This window comes from Paralichthys olivaceus, chromosome 10 (genome assembly GCF_024713975.1).
Source record: "Paralichthys olivaceus isolate ysfri-2021 chromosome 10, ASM2471397v2, whole genome shotgun sequence".
In the NCBI taxonomy this organism is placed as follows: Eukaryota; Metazoa; Chordata; class Actinopteri; order Pleuronectiformes; family Paralichthyidae; genus Paralichthys; species Paralichthys olivaceus.
Genome location: NC_091102.1, coordinates 11,209,701 through 11,228,631, shown reverse-complemented (window position 1 = coordinate 11,228,631; position 18,931 = coordinate 11,209,701). Strand labels below are relative to the sequence as shown.

The following is an 18,931-nucleotide window of genomic DNA, read 5'->3' as shown; positions in this document are numbered from 1 at the left end:
CAGACGAACTCTCCAACCTCCCCCCCACTCAAACATTTAGCCCATCTCAAGAGAAAACCATGGTTTAGGCGTTCTTCTCCTAGCATTACAGTCTAACATTTATAGAAAATAAGGACAAAACCTCAACGACGGACAAGTTTGTTTTTGTTTTTACTGAAAAACTAAAACAGTAATAAGAGAGAGAAGGAATCTGATCACAAATGGGTATGAATATTAAGGAGACATTTTTATGCCTTGAGTAGTAATAACGTGACAAGAAAAGTCATATGAGGTCATATGAAACTCCTCTTGCAAACATTGTAGTTTTCACCACATAAACCCCAGTCTCTTCTTTGCTTCCTGAATATCTACTCTCTCTGAAGCCCTTTAATGTTCTGGGTAGCACCAGAGATGTTGTTAGGCATTTGAGCACCGCTGCAGTCCTGAACCATGTAGCTGGGCCTGACTCCCCCGAAAACAGGACCGAGTCCTCCTCCGATCCCTCCCCTCGCAGCTTTGCGAAGTGGGAGGACGTCTCGCTGAGCTTCTGCTGCTGCATGGATGACCTGCTGTGAATAGAGTTGAAACTGCTTTTCTTCTTCAGCCACGAGGTCTCTGGTCTTTGTCTCAAACTCCTCTTCCTCTCGTCTCAGTTGCTGTTGCCTGGCACTTTTTGCGGCCTGAGTATGAAAAAGTATCATGATTTACTTTTGAGAACGAAGACTGCTATTACCTTCTGTAGTGGTGCAGAGATGATGAGCTGTGTCTTTACCGTTTGTGTTGAATTGTAGTCTTGTATCTTTCTCAGATCTTCTCTGATCCTCTGAGTCTTCACTTTTTCTTTCTCACAAAATAATATATCAGCCTCATTTATGGCCTCAAGCATGTCTCTGGCTCTCTGTTGCTCTTCTTTGTCCCTCTGCTCCTTTTCTTCTCTCTGACAAAACAGTGTTGTGTTAAAGGTGTGATAACATTTTGTCTGCTTCAACAGCACAGACAGGGTTTCCGCTGGGTCTAAAAATAAGTACTTAATTAACAGAATTTTAGTGAATGTTATGTTAATCATCATTTAAAGCTACGTCTGTTATGCTTTTAAAAAATCTGTAAGAGAGGTAGCATCTGAACAAGTGTTACCATCAGTTGTCTGTGTTCAATGAAGGATTTCAACACTGCAGTCTTCTTCTCCTCCTTCTCCCTCCGCTGCTGCTCACGTCTGGCGTCCTGTTCGGCGATGATCTTAGCAATCCTCTGATCCTCGCTGATAGTTAGATCCTGCTGTTGGTCTGTCAGTTTCTTCATGAAATCCTCTCTCCGCCTCTGGGCCTCTCTGTGGAGTAAAGGAAGTCATAGGTTTAAACTGTGATAACCAAGGAGCCAGTGTTTGGGATGTGCAGGCAGATGAGTGGGTGTACACAGGGAGCTGGATGAAGAGATGCTGGGTCCTGGTCTTACCTGAACAACTCAGTTTCTTTCTCTTTCTTTAACTTCATCAATTTTTCTTTTTCAGAGAGAAACAGTTTCCTCTGCTCCTCTTCAGCCGCCTGTTTTTGTGCCTCTGCTGCTCTCATGAGGTTTCTTTCAGTGACGTGTTCCTGTATAGTGAAGCTGTGTTTTAGAAAGAAATACAATACAATACGACACATGTGTTGCTAAGACCCTACCAGTTGAGCTTGCTTCAGGATTCTCTTCTGCTCCTCTTGTCGTTCTTCCTCCATTCTCTGCTCCAACAGATAACGCTCATGAAGGCGAAGGTTTTCCTCTCTGTCCTTCTTGATCTCTGTCTCTTTTTTCTCTCTGGCCGACTCACCTTTCTTCATCCTCAAGAAAAAAAAACACATTCTCATGTTTACTAAATATCTTTATACTCAAACCTTCTGCAGGTTCTATCATGGGCCTGTGCTGTCATACTTCATTCTGTTTCTAATAAAATATGATGTTAAATGTACAATTTCTTGCAACTTTACCCAGAGTGATGCATATGTTGAGATAACTGTGGAGACAATGAAACTGCTCTGATGTGAGACTCACTGTTTTTTCTGCTCCTCTGCAATAGCCAGTCTCTCAAGCTTCCTCTGGAGCGCTTTCTCTTTCTCCTGCATCAGAGCATCATTCTTTCTCATCTCCACCAAATTCATGTATTCTTTTTCCACATCTTTAGTGGCACTCTTTATCCTTTTCTTCAGCTCAACCTGAGCTGCCCTCTCCTTCATCACCTCTGTCATCAAGAGTGCACTCTGTAGGAATAATAAAAATCAGTTATTATCCCAAAATATCAATGTACAGCCTATTATAATAAAAGAATAAGCAATACTGACATGTAATCCTTTGACTCGGTCGGTCTGATCGAACATTTGAGTCTTTGTTTTCTCAACGATCTCTTTACGTTGTTGTTCCCTGTATTCAGCCTCTTCTTGATCCATCTGCTTCCTTTTCTCTTCCTTGATCTGTTCCCGGATCTTCTTTGCCTCCAGCATCTTTTGTCTTTGGCTCTTTGACAAACAAGAACACAAACACATACTCACAAGTTGAAACAATAAAAGCAAATAAAATCGGACAAACAGCCGTGTGAGGTTGACTTACAGCAATGGTATTGGGCCACTCTTTCACCATCTGCTTTGACCTCAGGTGCAGGGCTTTTCTCTGGTTCTCCGCCTCTTTCATACTGTCCTTATCTTTATCAATCTGGTGGACTTCATTTTGAATCCTCTGTAAGTCAGCCTTGGTCAACACTGTGACTTTTCGGAGATCAGGTGCCTGGAACATCTTGCTGGTTTCCTCTATTGAAGACAGCATTAAAAATGAGAAATGACCCTATGAAGTTTATTTGAACTATTGATTTGCATTATTCTCATAGTTGAGGATTGTTCAAAGTCCTGTATGAAATGTAATCTATAAAATGTAAGAGATTCAAATTGTATCCTCCATATTAAAATGTGTAACATCTGCCATATACTGGCAGGTTAATGCAGAACACTGAGGTCATGCCCTCTGAATCAATCAATCATCAGGTCAGTTAACATTCTGTAATTAATTGCAGGTCCAAACAGAAAAGCAGACGTCACACCGTGAATTACAAAGTGTGCTACTGTATTTTGTACAACACTGACAGAAAAGATGTGTATCTGTTTATTCAGTGTGTCTATGTCTATGCTATCAACTCAGCAGACCCCCACTCTGCATGTATTACTCTATACTCTATAGCTCTATTTTCAACCATGATATGAAAAATCTGTGTTTAAAGATGCACATAAGATTCTGAGCAATCCCACAAACACCCTGTACATGGAATAAAAGATGTTGGCCGACGGTTTAATGATGCTAGACTGCAGACTGAACTGGTACAAGAATTCCTTTATTCCATCCTCCATCAAGATACTAAATAACAAGTATTTTGAGTTGTACCTCTATCTATTTATCTATTTATGTTTTTAAAATGACTACTGTCCTCTTATTATATGGTGTTATCCCTAACATCACTGCCTACCACTGGTTTACTACCAACATGTGAATGTAAGCATGTTTTCTACAAAAGTCTGAATGTCGGATGTATGTGTAGGGTGCTTTAGGTACGATGTACGAACTTGTGTGTGGGGTATGTGTATTGTGATACATGTAGGATCTATACGTGTATAGTGATACATGTTGTATGATGAAGAAAAGTTTCCCTATGGAACAAAATATTTCTTGGTGGCCACTTCCAAAAAATAAATCAATAAATAACATAGATAGATAGACAAACTGTTTGAATACGTACTCCAAAAATAATACTGCATATTATTAACAAGAAACAGTAATATCCTACTTACCATGTACACCATGGTACAGGAATGTTATCGTTTTAAAACTAGCTTAAATATTTACTTGTAGAAATATGACAATAAAAGGCTTCCGGGCTACTGTGTCAATGTGGTAGTGACAGTCATACATTTCTTCCATTTCTTAATTATATAATATGATAAGATTTTAAATCAGTCATCATGCTGCTAATAAACCAGACAAACAAATCCACACCTCAACCCTTAAACTCTTGTTTCTTTATTTCTCACCTCTCTTACTGGATCCTCTCTGGTGGCTGAGCTGATCCTTGGATGTCATTATATCACATATATGATCTATCTATCTAAAACGACAAATAACCTTTTGCTGTAGCTGCGTCAGTCAGAATTTGTTGTGCTATTTCCAAGTAAGCTGGCATCTCTATCATCAAAGGTTCAATCATAGGTTCAACATCAAAGGTTGCCACAGTGACATTGAGCATTTGTTTGTAAGATGCATCTTTGAAGCTGCATTGAAACCAGCGCCATCTTGACAGTTTGCAGCCGGACATTACCATATTTGATAATAATTGCCTATTAAGTCCCTTTGTTTGACTTGGACATTCTATCCCCATGGATTTTATTTTTTTAAATAAGTTTTCCAAACTCTTAATTTTCACTGCCAGTCTAGGCATAACTGTACTTTCTGTCCTAAATGAGAAATTAAAAAAGAAATACATAGAAGAACAATTGGGCCAGTTTTCCATTTTAAAACAAAAACAAATCATCACGTGACTTATGTGTTTCATTTCAAACCAAAAAACTAACTGCCTCTTCATTCTTCAGTCCCACAAGAAAAAAGATAAAAGGAATTGGCAAAAGTTTTGGATTGGTTTTTGGATTTTTCTATTCCAACACCAAAAACGTTTTTTTCATTTTTGATTTTGAAACAAATAACAGATTTACATTTTTTTCTTTCATAGTTACACATGAATTACGGATTATCCGATGATAACCAGACGGTGAACACTGCCGACGCCAGGTTGTCCTTAAATTGGCTTACTTAACTTGATAACAAGTGGCCAACTTAAAACCATCAACAATTATCTTTACAGATGATGAAGATACATAAAACTATATCAACAACTGAGTCCCAGTACTTACACTCAAATGGACGCACACAACAGTGGAAACAAAGACCATAACAATTGTTTCTGGGCTGAATTGGTTGAACGAATGGAACTCAAAACCATCTCCTGCCATCTTCATGAACTACAGTGGCAATAAGGAAAACAAAACTTACCACTCTAAGGGAGGGGCAGACCTAATGATTGAGCTTTATGTTAATGCCTCTCTAACGCACTCAGTACAGTTGGTTCATGTGTCAAACACACTGTTCAATTACATAAACCAAGACTACAATATTCAAGCCACCATAGCTTAAAAGTTCAGTGTGTAAGATTTAGGTAGAAGGGATCTATTGGCAGCAATTGGATATAAATAATCCTAGTGATATCTTCTAATGTGTAATCATCTAAATAATACAAATTGTTGTTTTGTGTACCCTAGAATGGGCCCTTTATATTAAAATACTTTATGTTTACATCAGGAGCGGATCCTCTCTACGGAAGCCGCCATTTTTTTTACAGTAGTCCAAACTGGACAAACTAAACACCTTTTGAGTTTTTATGACAACTGAAGGTTTCCACAGGTTCTCTTCTATGTTTGGAAGAGGAGGGTGAAGTGAGGGGTATTCAGCTGCAACATGAAACTTCACCACTAGATGTCACTAAATTCTACACACTCAACCTTTAAGTTAACACTTTGTATATCTATACTTGTCAAGTGTTAACAACAGTAAATATTTGTGATAAGTCACATTCTACTCCTGGGTGAACTTCAAGTTGGACAGATCCATGTGTTTACTATAGAAGAATCTTCCCATCTCATTGGTAAACACTTTACTTTGAAGGTTGTGACAGCGGATGTTGATCCATCACTTTATCCTCGTTTAATAGTTTTTGAATACTTTTTAAAAATGTTAGTACCATTTCTAAAAATGGCAGAGACCAAGTCAAAGGTAAGAAACTGAACCTGTGAATACAGAAAATGATGCGCAATTATACGTTAGTCTGTATATATATACAGTATATATATATACTGTATGTCTGTGTGTGTGCTTTTTAACGGAAACAATATCTTAAAGAACTTTTGTTTAACCTTTGTTTGGCCATACAGCCATGGAAATCTGAGTGCTTAATCCCCCCCCGAAAACATTTTTTGTGATGACCTGAGTGATGACATGACAGAAATAGATGGAATGTGAGCAACTCCTTTTGCAAACATTGTAGTTTTCACCACATAAACCCCAGTCTCTTCTTTGCTTCCTGAATATCTACTGTCTCATGAAGCCCTTTAATGTTCTGGGTAGCACCAGAGATGTAGTTAGGCATTTGAGCACCGCTGCAGTCCTGAACCATGTAGCTGGGCCTGACTCCCCCGAAAACAGGACCGAGTCCTCCTCCGATCCCTCCCCTCGCAGCTTTGCAAAGTGGGAGGACGTCTCGCTGAGCCTCTGCTGCTGCATGGATGACCTGCTGTGAATAGAGTTGAAACTGCTTTTCTTCTTCAGCCATGAGGTCTCTGGTCTTTGCCTCAAACTCCTCTTCCTCTCGTCTCAGTTGCTGTTGCCTGGCAGTTTTTGCAGCCTGAGTATGAAACAATATCAAGATTTACTTTCCGAGAACAAAGACTGCTATTACCTTCTGTAGTGGTGCAGAGATGATGAGCTGTGTCTTTACCGTTTGTGTTGAATTGTAGTCTTGCATCTTTCTCAGATCTTCTCTGATCCTCAGAGCCTTCGCTTTTTGTTTCTCACAAAATAATCTCTCGGCCTCTTTCTTGGCCTCAAGCATGTCTCTGGCTCTCTGTTGCTCTTCTCTGTCCCTCTGCTCCTTTTCTTGTCTCTGACAAAACAGTGTTGTGTTAAAGGTGTGAAAGGTGTGATAACATTTAGTTTTCTTCAGCTGGATAAAACAGTACAAACAAGGTTTTCACAGGGTCTAAAAAAGCCTCAAATTTAATAATCAGACTTTAGGACGAAATGTTGATTATGAAAACGTCCATTTAATGCAACTTCTGTCAGGCTTTAAGAATTGTTTAAGTTAAAGGAGAATTTTTTTAAGAGAAATGTTTTTGGTGGAAAGCAGTTTGTAATATGCAAGTTCTTTATCAATGATACAGATACTGGCACACTGCAACAAGCAGCTATACATTCAGTTATCTTTTTTTTCTTAAATGTACTAATCACACTTACTAACAATAAATATGACATAGATAAACAAATGTTTCCTTCTATTACGTCACATCATTTACAGACTAATTTACCATCAGTTGTCTGTGTTCAGCGAGGGATTTCAACACTGCAGTCTTCTTCTCCTCCTCCTCCCTCCGCTGCAGCTCATGTCTGGCGTCCTGTTCGGCGACAGCCTTAGCAATCCTCTGATCCTCATTCACAGTTTGCTCCTGCTGTTGGTCTGTGAGTTTCTTCATGAGATCCTCTCTTTGCCTCTGGGCCTCTCTGTGGAGAAAAGAAACTCTTTGGGACGTGGAGGCAGATGAGTGGGTCTACACAGGGAGCTGGATGAAGAGATGCTGGGTCTTACCTGAACAACTCAGTTTCTTTCTCTTTCCTCAACTTCATCATTTTTTGTTTCGCAGAGAGAAACAGTTTCCTCTGCTCCTCTTCAGCCGCCTGTTTTTGTGCCTCTGCTGCTCTCATGAGGTTTCTTTCAGTGACGTGTTCCTGTATAGTGAAGCTGTGTTTTAGAAAGAAATACAATACAATACGACACATGTGTTGCTAAGACCCTACCAGTTGAGCTTGCTTCAGGATTCTCTTCTGCTCCTCTTGTCGTTCTTCCTCCATTCTCTGCTCCAACAGATAACGCTCATGAAGGCGAAGGTTTTCCTCTCTGTCCTTCTTGATCTCTGTCTCTTTTTTCTCTCTGGCCGACTCACCTTTCTTCATCCTCAAGAAAAAAAAACACATTCTCATGTTTACTAAATATCTTTATACTCAAACCTTCTGCAGGTTCTATCATGGGCCTGTGCTGTCATACTTCATTCTGTTTCTAATAAAATATGATGTTAAATGTACAATTTCTTGCAACTTTACCCAGAGTGATGCATATGTTGAGATAACTGTGGAGACAATGAAACTGCTCTGATGTGAGACTCACTGTTTTTTCTGCTCCTCTGCAATAGCCAGTCTCTCAAGCTTCCTCTGGAGCGCTTTCTCTTCCTCCTGCATCAGAGCATCATTCTTTCTCATCTCCACCAAATTCATGTATTCTTTTTCCACATCTTTAGTGGCACTCTTTATCCTTTTCTTCAGCTCAACCTGAGCCTCCCTCTCCTTCATCACCTCTGTCATCAAGAGTGCACTCTGTAGAAATAATAAAAATCAGTTATTATCCCAAAATATCAATGTACAGCCTATTATAATAAAAGAATAAGCAATACTGACATGTAATCCTTTGACTTGGTCAGTTTGATAGTAGAGCTGAGTCTTTGCTTTCTCAACGATCTCTTTACGTTGTTGTTCCCTGTATTCAGCCTCTTCTTGATCCATCTGCTTCCTTTTCTCTTCCTCGATCTGTTCCCGGATCTTCTTCGCCTCCAGCTTCTTTTGTCTTTGGCTCTTTGATAAAAATGAACACAGACACATTCTCACAAGTTGAAACAATAAAAGCAAATAAAATCGGACAAACAGCCGTGTGAGGTTGACTTACAGCGATGGTATTGGGCCACTCTTTCACCATCTGCTTTGACCTCAGGTGCAGGGCTTTTCTCTGGTTCTCCACCTCTTTCATACTGTCCTTATCTCTATCAACCTGGTGGACTTCATTTTGAATCCTCTGCCATTCAGCCTTATTCACCACAGTGACTTGTCGGAGATCAGGTGCCTGGAACATCTTGCTGGTTTCCTCTGCTGAAGACAAAACTGTAGATTTACCACTACACCCAGAACATTATGTTCATTCAAACCATTTGCATGATTCAGATGAATTATTTGAAATAAAGTCTGAATGTATGAAATGCTATTTTGTAAAATGTAATGGAATCAATATTTATTTAACTCTGTGTTAAAAGGTGTCTAACACTGGCTGGTTAGTGCAGCACACTGAGGTCATGCCCTCTGTTTATCATCAAGAATACAGTTTTCATTCTGTAATTAGTTGCAGGTTTAAATAGAAAAGCAGACATGTGGTGTGGTAGTGAAGCTTGCATTTAAATACAAATATGGCAATATACCAAACTGAATGTGTTGCTCATTTTGTCCACCAGGAGCCACTGCTGAGCTTTTCACATTTGTGTCATGGGATTGTGTCGAAAACAGTATATGGATAGCCTAAACCTGTATGGATGGATGGATGGATGGATGGATGGATGGATGGATAGATGAATGGATGGATGGATGGATAGATAGATAGATAGATAGATAGATAGATAGATAGATAGATAGATAGATAGATAGATAGATAGATAGATAGATGGCCTTAACTTGCACATGGGAAATAGAATTAAATGCATAGATAATGCTGCATATTATAAACGACAAATAATAATATCCTGCTTAACAAGTACAGATTGAAGATATTTTTTAAATAGCTTAAATCTTATATAAATTTGAATATTCAGGCTAACTCTGGCCTTACACTACATTTTAGTAGCTTCCTTCATTTCTTCAAGCTGTTATCGTGTTGCCTATGAACTAAAAACACATTCTTATCAACCTCAACCCCCAAAACTCCTGTTTCTTTTACCTCTTCTACTGGATCCTCTCCGGCGGCTGAGCTGAACCTCGGAGGTCATTTCAATCAGAGATCTTATCCATTTAAAGATATGATCAAATAAACTTCTGTTGCCAACGTTACAGCTGTGTCGTTGTGTGGATTTGTTGTTCTGTATCCAGGCAATGGCAGAACCAATCCGAAGCAAGCATTTCCGAAGAGTGACCACAGGTGGCGCTCTTTCAATCGATCTATCTATATTTGTGCATGTGATCTCTTGCAGTGTTTTGTATTTATTTTGTGCATGTTGAAATAATAAAAAAGAAATAAATCTCTGTGCAGAGATAATGGATCACAATGTTCTCACTTGATGTCCCTGAAAATGCACTAAAATTCAGTGGTAGTTATTCATGGTTTTGTGTTTCTGTTCCTTGTTGACGGGTTGTATCACACTAGCAAGTCAAGTCTCCACAATACAGGGTCACTCCATAAAGAGATAAAGATGATGAAGTCCAGTGTGCAAAGAAAAAGTGCACTAGTGGCAAATTCAATGTATTTATCGTCATATAAAGACAAAAGTATAAAGATAAAAGGGAATTTCATTATTTTAATTTTTAGGGTAGGAACTCCTCTTCGTATCTTCTTCTTGAAGGTAGATGCACAAACTTGCTGTGCAGGGGGAGATCAGCACAGTCCCATATGGCCTGGACCTTCCTTAAGATATAATGCTCGTAGAGGTTAGAGAGATGGATTCACCCCAATATGTTTGCTGGCCACAAGCTGACCAATCTTAATCCTGTGGGTCAGAATCAGGTTTCAAAACTGATTCAATAAAAGTTTTATAGAACAGTCATCATTTGGGTGCACACATTAAAAATGATTGACGTAAAGACGTTGCTGAACCATGTTGGAAATAGCCTCTGTATTGAAATGTACTTTCACTGTTCAGATGGGGGGATGAAGAGTTTTTTATCGGTTTAATTAGGATGCATGAGACCAAACTGTGCTCACGTTAATTCAGTAACATAACAAGAGTTTAAAATAGAACTGCCACATGTTTGTACTTGAATCAAGACTCTTATTCAACACAAAGTCAGGAAAACAACTCTGACAGGTCCATCACATCAGGTTTACATTAACATATACAGACAGGGATTCTGTTGAAAATAAGATGACATGCATTTTAACACCAAAGTAGAAAGTATATATAAGAGTAGGACTGTGTTGGACGTGTAAATGTACTGAGCCAACACTGGAATAAGAGGACAGTCATGTGCTGCCTAGTGAGTCAGGTGACGAACACTGTCTCATGAATTAAGACTGAACTCGTGTTCAGTGTAAGACAAATAAAATCAAGTTTGATGTTGCTTGAAGGGATCAGAGTGATTCCTGGTGTATTCCAACAGAACAAATATATTACACTCTGTCTGTAACCTCCAATCTCCAGCAGGAGACGCATGATGGGGGCGGGTCCACTGAGTGAGGGGCTGTCTCCAAACCCGAGGTGACCATTCAAAACCAGCAGAGGGAAACTCCCCGCGGCCACCGTCACTCCCAGCCGAGCATCAAGCACTCAGCTCAACTTCATCCACCATCCAGCACCGAGAGAACCCCTCCGCACCAAGATGGCCCCTGTCTCCATCAAGACCGTGTTGATCAGTGAGAGTGTGGACCCTCGCTGCAGAGCCCTCCTGCAGCAAAATGGCATCCGAGTTACGGAGAAGCAGCAAATGTCAAAAGATGAACTGATCGCGGAGATAAAGGTAAAGTTGAGTCTCGGCTTCCACACGTGGATCGTCTTCTTTTTTTTCCTGCTGCGTAACATGCAGACTTTTTTTTTCTTCTTCTCCCTATCGTGTTCAAAAAGCCTGGTCGCCACTGCTTCCATTCATTTTGCTACTGCAGCTGTCCCGGTGGGGAAATGGATTTAAAAATGCATCAACCGAACAGTAGTTTGAGATTCATGCAAACTTTCATTTAAAGAGTGTGCACTTTGTGTTTTAAGCCTCCGCTCACTGAGGCTGAGGTGTGAACGCTGGATTTTAGTTTAGTACCGCCCCCTTGGGAAGCTGATGCAACTCATCCATGATTTTACCAGATCTCAGATCACATGGACTGACAGCTGAGAACACAAAGCCAACAAATGCTTTTCATATACTACACACAATTAAAACAACTGGTTGAAGTGGATCAGTTCTCACTACAAACTAAATGCAATCACAATGGACAGTAGTTTCAGGGCTCGATGGAATGTGGGCCTCCTCAAGCAGTGCCTCAAGTCACCCTCAACTCCATAAAGTGAGAGAAACTGAACATTAATGTTCCTTTTTTTATATTGTTTTTAAAGATCATTAGCATGAACAAACAGTGACTCCAGATAACTATTTATTTCAAGAGCATTTCAATTAACTTTATCTGCAGAAAGCAGAGTGACATTTATGTCACAGTTTACGCCACAATTAGCTACTACTATGTTGTTGTTGTGTTCACAGTTTTTTTTATGTACATTTCATATCATGCTATTGTGATGCAAATTACCAAAAATGTTGCATAACCACAAAGTTAACTGACAAAATTGAATTTGTGGGCCTCAGGGTTTTGGAAGATTTGGAATCGCTGGTTAATTTGCTGCTTTCCAATGTTACTATTCCAGCCTTGATAGGATCAACCACAGATATTAAATTATCTCTAATCAACAATGCGCCTCTCTTACCATCCCAGGACTACGATGGCCTTGTGGTGAGATCTGCAACCAAGGTAACAGCTGATGTTATCAATGCTGCAAATAATCTCAAAATCATTGGGAGAGCTGGGACCGGTGTGGACAATGTGGACGTTGATGCTGCCACCAAGAAGGGTATTATTGTAATGAAGTAAGTCTCAAGGCTTTTGTAAAAATTTGACCTGTAATGCAGCCCCAACATAATGTGCAGTACATTAACTGTAGACTGTTTCCTGCAGCACACCAAGCGGTAACACAATCAGTGCTGCAGAGTTGACATGTGCCCTGCTGATGAGCCTCTCAAGGTAAGATGACTTCTGTATTTACAAGCTTTTTAATCGCACAATAATTCTGTAGATTTCTGTTAATACGTCTGTGTGTTTGCAGAAATGTGCCTCAAGCTGCGATGTCGATGAAACAAGGGAACTGGGATCGCAAAAAGGTCAGCAGAGATGTTGGTTCGCCCCTGTTTCCCCTTTGAACGTCCGCAGTTGGCACACAAAGCAATTTACCATCGCATGGTCGACTTCATTGTTTTCGTCCAGTCTGCGATAATCAGACAGGACACTTGGATCTGTGTAGTTTATGATTTCGTAATCAGGGTCATTGTCTTGTTTCTAATTTTACAGTTCATGGGTGCAGAGCTCTACGGGAAAGTTCTTGGAATAGTGGGACTTGGGAGAATAGGAAAAGAAGTCGCCTCAAGGATGCAATCATTCGGCATGAGGGCAAGTAAACAGATTACAACACAATGAACTGTGTACAAACGTTTGAATGAGACACAAATGCTGAGATAAATACTTTTCTCTATCTTCAGACTATCGGCTATGACCCTATCACTCCACATGAGGTGTCGGCCAGCTGGGGGGTGGAGCAGATGCAGCTGGAGCAGCTTTGGCCCCAGTGTGATTATATTACTGTCCACACTCCCCTCATGCCCTCTACTGTTGGTGAGTTTTTTTATACAGGTTCTCCCCACTGAGCAACAACAGACCTGGTGTTAACTTGCAGCAAGTTTGTGTGTTCAGACCTGAAACATGTGGTCTGAGTAATCGGATCTCAGGTCCATGAGATCCTTGCTGATCATGAAATACATTGTACTTGTGAGTTGTAGAATCCACTTTTAAAATGTTTTGTGTGATTGTTCAAGGTCTGCTCAACGACGAATCATTCGCTAAATGCAAGAAAGGGGTGAAGGTGGTGAACTGCGCACGAGGCGGCATCATCGATGAGGATGCTCTCCTCAGAGCGCTGGAGTCCGGACAGTGTGGAGGAGCAGGACTTGACGTCTTTGTTGAGGCAAGTTAACGACCTCCTATTGTCACACGTACTGTAAGTCTGATCACGACAGACTGCGGTAACACATATCAAGCTGTTTTCCTGTAGTCAGTCTTGAATATTAACGGTGGAGATGTGTTTTATATTTGGCCATAGGAGCCACCGAAGAACCGCTCACTGGTGAATCATCCCAACGTCATCAGCTGTCCTCACCTCGGAGCCAGCACCAAGGAGGCTCAGGCTCGCTGTGGGGAAGACATCGCCCTGCAGATTGTGGACATGGTGATGGGCAAGAAACTGGTTGGAGCAGTAAGTTGTACCCGATCTCACACCAGTTTTGTGGTTGCAAAGCATGTTAAAGAGTTGGATTTAGTATTGCCCTTCCATAAAGTTGTGGGATGGTAAAAATGAGAGCTGGAGTAAATCCTGACTTCTCCCTAAAATGGATACATCAACAAAAACAATAAAACCGTCTCTCAGTAATAAAATAAAATAATCTTAAACAACCACAATTTTTTCAAACTCGTAACTTGTAATGAAGACTTTAACATTTATCTACAAACACGAGCTGATGGCACTCATTAGGGCATGGTCACACATATGTGAATGCAGGCCAAAGTTCACTGAAGTTGAATTCCACACGAAGCCAAACTGTGTCAGATTGCTCTGACACAAGAAGGGAATGTTTGGAGATTGTGTGTGAACAAGAGACAAAGATTTACCACTGCTTCATTGGCGTGTATGTGACAGTGCCCTCAGTGGGTTGTTTTGCGAGCCACAGATTGTGCAACAGTTTTCATATTCACGACTAATGAGCTGTTGTTCATATGTTAAATCCATGTTGTGTTTCTCTTTTTAAAGCTATTTCATAAAATCCAAGGTAGGTAAGAATGGTACTGAATGAACACATGTGACACTAACACTCACTTTACCATAATGGCAAGATGACATGAGTGGGTGGAGTCAGTTTTTGTTTTCTTTGTGATACAGCATGTAAGGCGACCTCACTCCTGTGTTAGCGGCTTCATTCACAAAGCTTCTGTTAGCATGAGCTCTCACTATTTTCACTCTTCTACACTTACAATGCAGCAGAACTCAAAGGAATGAAGAAGATTCAGCTCTGTGCACCCACTTCTGGCCATTTTCTACATTTGCAGACTTTATCTTCTTCTATGAACACATCACTTTATTGAAATATCCAATGCTTGCAAACACTTCAAACAAATTGAATCTGCAACGGTCACATAATCCTCCAAGTTAGCCTTTACTTTTCCAATTCTATAATACTATTCAAAACATGAGATCAGATCCTCTATGTCACACCAGATACGGATAAAACCAGGTCTCAGCAGGGTCTAAGGGTAACTAACGCATGACATGTATTTATATTTCATCATGTATAAGTACAGGTTATTACATTTTGATAAAGTACAGCCATAGATTATAATGATTTCTCAATAACCTTAATGTTTTCATCTATCTGAATTACATCATTATTCTTTCATTGTATCCCAGAGAAAGCAACTGCTCTGTATCTGAAAATGAGTTTCTATATTGGGTTCAGCCTTGGTCATTATCCAGCAAACTGTCACTACCCTTTTGCAATTACTACACTTCCAGTTTAACCAGTTTCAAAGATCCAAAACAGTTCCAAGCTCAATTCAAATCATCAACAATCTAATCTAGATAACTCAGGTATTCATGTACAAGGATCAGGCTGCGGTTATAAACTTTGAATGAACACACTCTTGGACTATGACTATCTGATTAAATCTGTATTATTGCCTCTGAATTTTTGAAAAATGGCAAAATCATGAATAAAGAGATGTAATTGTTTGATTGTTTTTGGTGCTTAAAGCATCTGCTTCCGTTCACGAAAACACACCTGATCTGATCCGACATGTCTTTTTCTTCTCTAGGTAAATGCTCAGGTTTTGGCGAGCACCTTCTCCCAGGAATCTCATCAGCTGATCAAACTCGGAGAAGCCGTTGGAGCCGTGCTGCAGTCGTGCTCAAGTTCTAATAAACCGTTCAGCCAAGTGCAGATCACCACTCAAGGTCGACTATACTTTTGTAACCAGTTTGTTTCACCAGTGAACTCAAACAGAGGTGCTTTCCCCCTCTCTAGTGATGGGATTGTGAATCAGACACTGTGTTTGATATCAGCTGGACATTGTAGTTGTACATGAGCTAATTTAAAGGTTTGATCTTCTGTTTATGTCTTATCTGTTTTTATTAAATTAACCAGAAGGTAATCTTAATCACCGTTTCCTACAAACAGGGGATGTCATGAAGTCCTCCGCCGGTTACATGACATCATCAGTCCTGGTCGGACTGCTGAATCATGAATCTGGCTGCTGCCCAAACCTCATCAATGTACTGAGTCTCGCAAAGGAATCTGGAATCACGGTACAGAGCCATCTCATTGTGAAAAACACCACCTCACAACAAGGAGGGTTTTTTTTAAGAAGAATAATCATGTCGTGCATGTGAACTGACCCTTCAGGTAAACCAAGCCCACTGTGCATCTGAGGGGGCAGCTGATGGAGTCTGCAAGGTGGAGATCGTGGCCAAATGCTGCACCTACAAAGCCACGGGGGCAGTTCAGGGTGGTGTGCCGGTCCTGCTGGAGCTGAGCAACAGTGTGTTCAGACAGCCGGTCCGTCTCACTGGGAATCTGCTGTTCTTCAAAGCCCCTGCGAGTCCTCAGCTCCTGTCCTCTGTGGCTGGTGAGAGACTTTGAAGCAGATTTATTAAAGGAGAGAATCAGCCCTGTAGAACTGAATGTGTTGGAGTAAGGCTACAGTTAATAGATGGGAACTGGTTTATTGAGGACCATGGTCACTGCTAATATCTTGTTTTTTTTATATTTTATCAGAATGATCACATTAGTGCAGTGGTGCACCCTCACAAATGACATTCATCCATCCATCCATTATTATTATAAAACATTTTTTTGGAAAGTTCAGATTTTTCAGAAGTTGATGCAGCATCAAACAATAGAAGAAGAAAATGCCTGTAGGATTGTTAGTATCTTTTTACACAATGTTCATTTTGCTGGTATTAAAACCATAATAATACTACAGTGGCAACAAAAGTTACCAAGTAAAGTGGTAGATAAATTCTCTCCTTTCAAACAGAGACTGTTTTTTTCAATGCACTTAACTACAACAGACAAAGTGGCAACACACTTACGTCAGATGCACAACCAGCTATGAAGCTAATCCCAGCTGAAATTGGGCGAGAGGCATCAAATTATGACTGTTAATGATTGAATCAGTGGAGCGGTGAATCGGCAGACTCAGTTTGGCCCACTTGGCATTGACGGAGAAGAGTGCAGACACTTGATTCTTTATTCAACTTTAAACCTGAAATTAGTGTTACAGATCTTTTTTTAATTCAAGCTTTCCATTTAAATAAAAGATGGAACTGAGTTATGGTCTCTAAGGACTAAAACAGTTTTCCCTGAGTTGTTTCTTTTGCTTTAAACTCACACCTTTTTTTTTTCTCTCTTTTCAATTGTTCTTTGTTTAGGAGTGCTGGCCGCAGAGGGGGTGGAGATCGAGTCTTTCAGCGCTCCCTCAGACCGCAGTGGTGATCTGTGGTATTGTGTGGGGGTGTCCTCCCTCCTGCAAGACCTCGGTGCCTTAAAGTCCTCAGTTAAGGAGGCCGCACAGCTCACCATTTAAGTGACGGCAGCAGAACCCGCTGCAGTGCTTGGATAACATTCAGTATCTGAAATAGCAGGTTTAACAATGTCTAGTATAATTGATCTGTCTCGGTCTTCATGTTTACAGCTAACAACTTGTTTAGAAGTTGAGTTTGTGTAGAACACTATCAAACACTTGAACACTTTAAAACGTCTTTCTGATAACATTCCAGTGGTACGATGGTTTAGGAGCCCCTTGAGGTGACTTTTTCAGTTTATTTGACCATTTCAAAGCAATGTGAAATAAAATACACTTACTAAAACTGTGAGAATGTTTTTTTATTATTAGTGAGATTGAACAATGTATTACACAGGATGTTTATATCAATTGATCCAGGGTGGAGTTTGCAGTTTTAGACCACATCATATTGTACTGGTCAACATAACAACTAACAGTGTAACAACTACAGCACTACGAAGTAAAATAACCCACACCACCATTTTCTACAATTTGTACAATTCTGTGTGTAAATGTTGAAATGGACCATTTCTTCATTCTATATGATTGTTCCTGACGTTTAAATACATTTACCGTATGAATCTGACTTTGGGACTAAAAGCATCTCTTTGGTGAATGATTAAAAAACATTCTCCAAAATTGTTTTATGCATTCAGCTCAAGCTGTGGATTTCAAATCTGTTATCCTTTAAAAACAACATAAAATACAATGTCAAGAGACAACACAACACTAAAAGATCCATATTATTCCTTGGGAAATCTGTGAAAATGTCAAAAATTTTGAAATGTTAAATAAAGTGATCCAAAAAAAACCGTGGATATGCCCCCTATTCCGAATCTGCGACAGAAGTTAATGACTTCTTTCTTGATGTCCCATCCTTCTCCCAAGTTTCATGGAATTCTGTTTAGTAGTTTTTAACTTAATTCTGCTGAAAAACAGTCACGCAAACCAACCAACAAACATAACTTCCTTTGGGGACAAAGAAATACATTACAGGTTAAAGTCCTGCATTCAAAATCCTATTAAAGTGATAGCAGCTAACAGCTACCTCCGCCCCTGTGACTGGTATATTATCATAACTAAATATTTAATTCTCATCGGGTGAAAACAAATGCATCAGCACTTGGTCAATGATACACAGTTTTGCATTCCTAATTTTTGTAGTGAAATCTTGGCTTCATGGGAAAAACTGCACAATAGCCCACACTGACCTCTTATGGCCTCTTACTGTTATTTAACTGATGAACCCATTTGTTGCAGCTACGTTGGCTACAATAAATAGAAATTATTTCTATGGTACTGTATACCAATATGGTACTGTGTTTTTCATTGGTAAGACATATTCTTATAGAAATTAGTATTTATTACAAATTATTATACATTTTGTGTTTGACCATGACATTTGTCCTCAACCCCCACAACTTCAACACATATCTATGCCCTCGGTGGAACAGATAACAGAGACATCTGAGACAGGAGGCCCCAATAGATCCCAGGACCCTCTCTGAGAGGTCACAAGTCAATGTGGGTAGAGAACCAGTGGTTTAATCTCTGACTGTATGTTGTTTTCATATGTTTTATCATCTGACTGATGGCGGATAGAAACATGTATCAGAAATAGTCCCCACCAGTGGAAACGAATGTAAACCAGCTCCTGCAGTTATACCTTTAATCCTTGTTAGGATTAACAGCCAAAGCCCTTGACCATGCTGGAAGTGGGTTCAGGAAACCATG

The 18,931-nt window shown here is 40.0% G+C and overlaps 3 protein-coding genes across 4 annotated transcripts; 1 reads left to right on the top strand and 2 right to left on the bottom strand.

Annotated features, from left to right (window-relative positions):
- Positions 1-133: 133 nt before the first annotated feature.
- LOC109631349 (cilia- and flagella- associated protein 210-like) lies at positions 134-4,339 on the bottom strand. The gene is made up of 9 exons (XM_020090048.2): positions 4,026-4,339; positions 2,560-2,756; positions 2,295-2,468; positions 2,008-2,213; positions 1,641-1,797; positions 1,432-1,571; positions 1,114-1,306; positions 752-916; positions 134-659 (listed from the first exon to the last, which is right to left on the bottom strand). Exons 1-9 carry the CDS (start codon positions 4,072-4,074, stop codon positions 348-350), a joined length of 1,593 nt encoding a protein of 530 aa, XP_019945607.2. The 5' UTR covers positions 4,075-4,339; the 3' UTR covers positions 134-347.
- Positions 4,340-4,488: 149 nt separating this feature from the next.
- Positions 4,489-9,719, bottom strand: cfap210 (cilia and flagella associated protein 210). 2 transcript variants are annotated; one of them, XM_069532911.1, is made up of 9 exons: positions 9,563-9,719; positions 8,528-8,727; positions 8,263-8,436; positions 7,976-8,181; positions 7,609-7,765; positions 7,400-7,539; positions 7,122-7,314; positions 6,536-6,700; positions 4,489-6,442 (listed from the first exon to the last, which is right to left on the bottom strand). In XM_069532911.1, exons 1-9 carry the CDS (start codon positions 9,609-9,611, stop codon positions 6,089-6,091), a joined length of 1,638 nt encoding a protein of 545 aa, XP_069389012.1. In that variant the 5' UTR covers positions 9,612-9,719; the 3' UTR covers positions 4,489-6,088. The 2 variants fall into 2 exon arrangements, with proteins under 2 accessions (XP_069389012.1, XP_019945440.2); XM_020089881.2 differs by having other exon boundaries at positions 8,528-8,724; positions 9,563-9,716.
- Positions 9,720-11,003: 1,284 nt separating this feature from the next.
- Positions 11,004-17,501, top strand: phgdh (phosphoglycerate dehydrogenase). The gene is made up of 12 exons (XM_020090229.2): positions 11,004-11,292; positions 12,251-12,402; positions 12,491-12,556; positions 12,639-12,693; positions 12,881-12,979; positions 13,069-13,201; positions 13,402-13,550; positions 13,686-13,838; positions 15,449-15,587; positions 15,811-15,938; positions 16,036-16,258; positions 17,064-17,501. Exons 1-12 carry the CDS (start codon positions 11,155-11,157, stop codon positions 17,216-17,218), a joined length of 1,590 nt encoding a protein of 529 aa, XP_019945788.2. The 5' UTR covers positions 11,004-11,154; the 3' UTR covers positions 17,219-17,501.
- The last annotated feature ends 1,430 nt before the right edge of the window (positions 17,502-18,931 follow it).